This window comes from Opisthorchis viverrini (assembly GCF_000715545.1).
Source record: "Opisthorchis viverrini unplaced genomic scaffold opera_v5_38, whole genome shotgun sequence".
Classification (NCBI taxonomy): domain Eukaryota; kingdom Metazoa; phylum Platyhelminthes; class Trematoda; order Opisthorchiida; family Opisthorchiidae; genus Opisthorchis; species Opisthorchis viverrini.
The window spans coordinates 1,025,195-1,031,194 of NW_008751695.1; the positions used below are offsets into that span (position 1 = coordinate 1,025,195).

Below are 6,000 nucleotides of genomic sequence, written 5' to 3' on the forward strand. Positions count from 1 at the left end.
TCCAATGTTCTCATCCCTGAGTTCTCAGGAGGGAAGTTTCAATACAAACTACCCGAGTGGAAAAGAAACTAAAAATTCTGGTGTATTTAAAGACTGGCACTTCTGTATCACTCAGCTTCATTCAGTCAAGTCATTCAGTTGATCTCGTTTCAAGTGCTGTTTACCTGTCCAATTCATAGTGGTGCAAGCAGAGGTGAGTAATCTGAGATCCGGCAAAAGGGCATGGAAGCGATCACGAAGAATCACTATCGGTACAAACAGTGCACTAGCATTGCAAACTGTCTTTCGGGATTAGGTTTGCGCAATCTTCATTCATGGCTAAGGACACCGGGTTATGGCTGCTGATCGTTGGTGGCGTTCTTGTAGTTGGTTTCTATCCAGATTTTCAACTGAGATTTCGTTCTGAAGCCTACCTATGCTGAAAAGCATTGATCGGTTGTTTCATTACTATCAGGAATCATTACCAGTCCGTATGTCGAATAAATCCAGAGGGTTTCGAACGCACGACTCCCTAACAAGCAGTTTGAATAGCGCTATATCGTGTCTAAGTGTGTTAATCGCATCGACGATTAGCCGCTCGTGGCCGAACGGGAAGTCACGGGTCTGAAACTTCTTACTGTCCCGTGAGATGCGCACTGCTGATACATCCAAACTGGGATGAGACTGTTGTAGTACTTCTCGGCTTTTAAGCATAAATTGATTTCACCTACAGGGTGAAATTCCAATAGAAAATTCCCAAATCTCTTCACACTACCAAAAATCTATCCGAAAATGTATCTAAGGGGGCATACATCTGGGAATTGAGTGTGGTAGGCTGGCACGGGGTACCTTCTCCAACATACTTTATCCTTTTTTCAACAGTAAGTCTCTCAAATAGCAAGCTTGTACGGCAGAGACATAGGCTTTGAACAGCGAAGTGCCGCAGGTGATGGCGAGGGATATTGCACCCTGAACTGGATGCCGATAAGGGACGGTATCTTATTAAGCCTTGCAGTCAGTCCAAAATCAACTTTGAAAACACTTGCTACTCATGTAGAACTCCTGCCCCATTTTCCAAAATCCCACCTTCAACATCAAATTCTACAACACAGCCGATATATTCTTCTCCAGAGACCGCATCCAGGTAAACCTTGGTAGTAAGATGGCAAACAAGAGATGCACTTGCACTAGATCTTGACTTAAGATGAAGGATTACTCACGTGCATTCGCGATCCACTATTATTGGGGGGCAGCATCCAAATGAACAAAGCTGGTGCATGCATATTCTGCAATGGGCGAATGTCACATAGCGACTATGTCCCCGTCAAACGTCGCGGTGGCCACAGTTCAACCGCCCTCGGCCACAAAGCTACCAAATTTCGAGCTGATCAAAACTGGATACATACAGCTGTATTACCCTGTACGAGGTCCGCCGTTTAAAGGGAACAAACAGGTGCACCGAGCGCGAAAAGCCGGAAGCAGTCCGGTACGTAAACGAACGTCAAATTGTAAACAATCATAAAGACGGCATAAATTTTCCACTGATGACTATTTCATATAAGTGCGGGCTCTTCACATTATGAAGGAGTTATTTCAGATCCACCTGACTTATCAGCTATTGATAACTGTCGATTGGAAGATACATCTCAAATGGCAAAAAATCGACCAGGATTTGAGTGCTAAGCCTAGCGCACCTAAAGTACTGCAGCGCGTGAGTTACGCGACCAAAGGCGGAATGATCCGAACTGATAAGATGTGACGATTTGGAAAAAAGGTTCTTCAGCCGATAGTGCGGAAAACTAAGAGCAAGACACCCGAAGGTAACTCGACACCACAGAGAGTGGCACCTCGAAGTACGAGCATTCCGAAACCGAAACTAAAGCAAGCACATAGTTTCTGTGGTTTTATGCACGTACGAAAAAGTTAGTAACGTGGAAGCGGCATTGTTGACATTCCTGTCTCTGTATCCAACAGCTGACCTAGCTTCAACTAACAGGTGGCTGTAACGTCATATAAAGAACTAACAGTCGAAGGAAGCCGTAAACGATGCGGAAGCATCATATAAACACCACTTGAGAACAAACAGTCTGTAGAAGCAACAAGTAGCAATCAGACGTCGCATAAGCAAGCAACAGACGTATATAAAATAAGTCAGCCATCTAAAACCCCTTTTGTCATGCACCCGATTTTGAATGTTGACATTAGTGAGGTAGGCCGAATTCTCCACGCCAAACGTGAATGCACTTTCGTCGGCTGGTAAGATCCCCAGATCAGGTGACAGAACACAAACATCGGGTGTTACTTAAAAAAGCCTGCTATTGTAACTAAGGGGAATTTCGGATGAGGACCGGTGAACTCTTCTGTTAGTTTCCGAATCGATGACTTTTTGAGCATTTAACAGCTGAACCAAACCTAGTTGTTCCAAAGTGACGGTGCTCACAGCCAATAAAAAAACGCACTTGTCTCGTGTGACAAGCATTGCGACAGTAAGCTATTGAACGCGTTTGATGGAAACTTCAAGGTAATGTACTGCCCAGAAACACCGAGTATTCCCATTCAAATGGACCTGCACCAGGCTATCTCTGTAGTACCAATCACTAGAAAGTCATAGTGAACTTAGCCTGAAGTTAAACAGAGCCATCATACACAGCACCCGCCATTAGGATAACCCGAAGATGAGTTACGGTGCGCACACTCCATCAAACATGGCTTTCATCTGGGGGAATTCTTAAAGTTTCGCGGAGACGGGTACAGTTCGACCACATTGTTCCTTAAGCTAAATGAAGGAACTCGAAGTTTCAAGCAAGTCCGAATGCCTAGAAAGAAGATAAAAGTATGCAACACAACGCTCCGTAATGATAGAAAAGAGTATGGAAAAGTATGTAAACAAACGGAGTAGGAACCGATATGGTATGTACACATAATGCGTTTTGCCTAAAAACAAGAAAAATAAATGGGGTGATACAACTGTGCTAATGGATAGAAACAGACGACAAAAAGTATGAAACAAAAACAAGAAAACAATTAAACACTGTCTAAAGTAGTGCGAGGTCTCTCATTAGTGGTGCCAGTGGTGGGAGTACATGATACTTAGCAGATCAACATAACAAAAGAAATGACATTCAAATAACAAGCACACAAAATGTCCATTGTCTTGGGTTGGGAGATGGAAAAACGGCTGCACAAGTGAGGATGGTGGTGATGATTATGGTATCTACGCTGGAAGCAATAACTATGATCTGTTGCGGCGCTGTACGGTCGATAAAAAGGATGAATAAGCCTTAGTGCTTGTACGATAAACACAAAATTCAAGGAAAAACGACAAGCCATCAGTTGTATCGCATAGTAGCATATAAATGCAAGCAAGCATCAATAATTGTCTTACGGATGGATGGGATATCAAACAGAATAATTACGACCTGGGATTTACGTGGACGCATACAAACATGGTGCAGTGATGAGGCGTTGACGATACTCACCATTTGGTCAAGTTAGGGTAAAAGCACATTCGACAATTGTGTAGATACCAAATAAAGCTCACGAGCACCAACAGCGACAAAGCAAAATTGTTCTGATACGGAAAGATAATTAAACCTAAGAATAGTAGCCACATGGAGGGTATCTGTATTGGAGGGGAGAACCGGGTTGATTGTGAGTTGGTGTGTCCGGATGGAAGGAACTCCAGAAGTCTGTTGAAAAATTTAGTGTTGTAGTGAGGCACATGTAAAAGCATAGAAAAGGCAAGTAGCAAGTGTCGAAGTGTAAAAAGGTCCTACAAAAAATAGCAAAATTGTTTTTATCTGTAGAAAACGACGGTAAGAACAACATAGGAAGGCGATTGTGAATGCACGTGTAAAGCCGTCTTGAAGGCAGAAAAATTTCAGTGGTCAACTTTATTTGGTACCCCCAAATATGTAGGCGCTAGGAAAGAAAATCCCCCAACAACTCGGACGGCCCAATGGGAAAAGATATGAACCAGAAGAGATCAGTGTTTGCCACAAAGGCCTACTGGAACGATTCGAGTAGTCGGAAAATACGCTGAAAAACGTTACAGTACCGCAAAGATCGCTGCCCGGTGACGGGTATTTTGCGACCTATAAGACAAAACGTAGTGTAAAAACAAGCAGTAGAAAAGGTAAAAAACAATAAGTGAAAAAGATTCCTCCGCCTAGGTTTAGGAAAAATGCTTGGACGAGACGAGCTCCGAGAGGTCCACATGTAGCGGGGTCGGCGATCTACTGACAGGTAGTTTGGAAGTATTTGTGGCCGTCAGAGGCCGCTGTTGAAATAGGAATGGAAACTGACACAAATCAGCCTTGAGACTTGGGTAGGAATTAGACAATATTTCCATGTGAACGCGCAGTCGTTCACCCTCAGAACGGTAACGTGCAAGCATTTCTTCAAGCTGCTTCACCTGGGCATCACGTTCAGCGACTTGATTTTCCAAAGATCTAATCAAAGATATCTTTCGCTCACGGCAACGGCGTGCAGCCACACGGTTTCGAGCGCGCTTTCGCTCCAATTTCAGATGACTCTGATCTAGACTGTCTAAGGACGACGGTGGTGTGTCGTCCTGGAATAGTTGTCCTGTAGCCGTACTGAATGCCTCAGAATGGTTGCTGACCGTGTCGATAAAATCAGAAGAGAGAGGCTCCTGCTTGACCAATACTGAGTGGTGTGGCTCAGACATGTACACCAAGGAGTCACTTTCAACGTAGGCAGCAGATACAATCGGATTGGAGGTCTGCGAGAGCCCTTGTCGACCAAAAGAACACCCGGAACCTCGTGATCGTTTCGAACTAGTTTTGGTACCCCGAGGTGAACCGGTGCTGCTGTCAGCACATACGACTGCCGATGTGGTCAGTCCGGCTGAAAGTGATGGTGGGCCAAGTTCGTTCCGGTTCCTTCGATTAGATGATGAAGACGGAGGACGTTTTGTTTTCTTTTGATTGTTGGATATGACTGGCACAGAAGGCACTGAGGCGCTGGAATAATAAGCTGGCACAGAAGTGGTGTTCAACTGAGACGGAACAGACACTCCTTCAACGACTTGGGTTTGGTCACAATGAGTTATTGGCCGCGTTAACTGCTCCAAACCATTCTGAAGAAGACCGGCAGACCGCAGTGCGTCTAGTGACTGAGCATTGAGCAAAGCTGCTTCACTCGATGAATTACACGGTAATGCGGAAAGAAAGTTTAGACTGCCGACATTCATTTCCGGACTAGGTTGCAGAACAAAGGATGTAACACCGCTCATCAGCCCGGAACTCGTCCCGTTCGTATTGAGAGCGAAAGCTCCATTTAGACCAGGATACAGGGCGCTCAGCTGCTGAAGTTGTGGCTCTGGCTTAAGCAGCAGGGCGCCGGTAGTCTAAAAGAAAACAGCAAATTCGATAAGTAACGAAAATTACTATTTCCAGCAGGTGGAGCATTCCGCAATCTACACCGGTTCAACCACAAAGCTGATTTACGCTAAAAATCATCTTCACAAGTCATCTATTTTCCTTTTATATGGATGACGCTACGCCAGTTGCAAAAATTAGCGGGAGAAGATATCTCTAATGTTCACAGGAAGTACATGTTCACTTGATCGTTTTAGTGCAGCAAATATTTGGTTTATTAGTCCACTTAACAACGACAGCAAGTGATACCGGTTCGAAGTGGTGGCTCAAGAGGAGCGGAGTTTATCCATTGGTTTAAATAATGTAACAATCACGGTCATTGGTCAATTACAGGGAAACAATAGTTCAGCTATTGAAGCTAGGGGAGGTATATTCCTAGGGGGGTTTTGTGAGGACCAACCGAGAGCAGTCACTTTGAAAAGGGCTTAACTGTAGGACGAAGGTTGAAACGCTGAGCTATCGGTTACCTTCAGTAAAACCAACGGGTAGAGAGTAAAAATGAACACGGAGTTCGAGAAAATTAACAATATCAGAAGCCGGATTTCTGTGGTGGGTTCAGATTTGAAATATTTTTTCCAAATGAGATTTTTGAAGTTGGATCGGAAGAGCCATACAGTAA

General features: G+C 44.3%; 1 protein-coding gene across 1 annotated transcript in view; it reads right to left on the reverse strand.

The window, feature by feature from the left end:
• Nucleotides 1–2,700: 2,700 nt before the first annotated feature.
• T265_13129 (hypothetical protein) overlaps nucleotides 2,701–6,000 on the reverse strand; it is a gene marked incomplete at both ends in the record, with an annotated part of 26,828 nt that continues 23,528 nt past the window's right edge. The window contains one exon of the mRNA XM_009167321.1: nucleotides 2,701–5,350. Within this exon, the coding sequence (XP_009165585.1) occupies nucleotides 4,154–5,350 (1,197 nt within the window). The remainder of the gene's footprint in view (nucleotides 5,351–6,000) is intronic.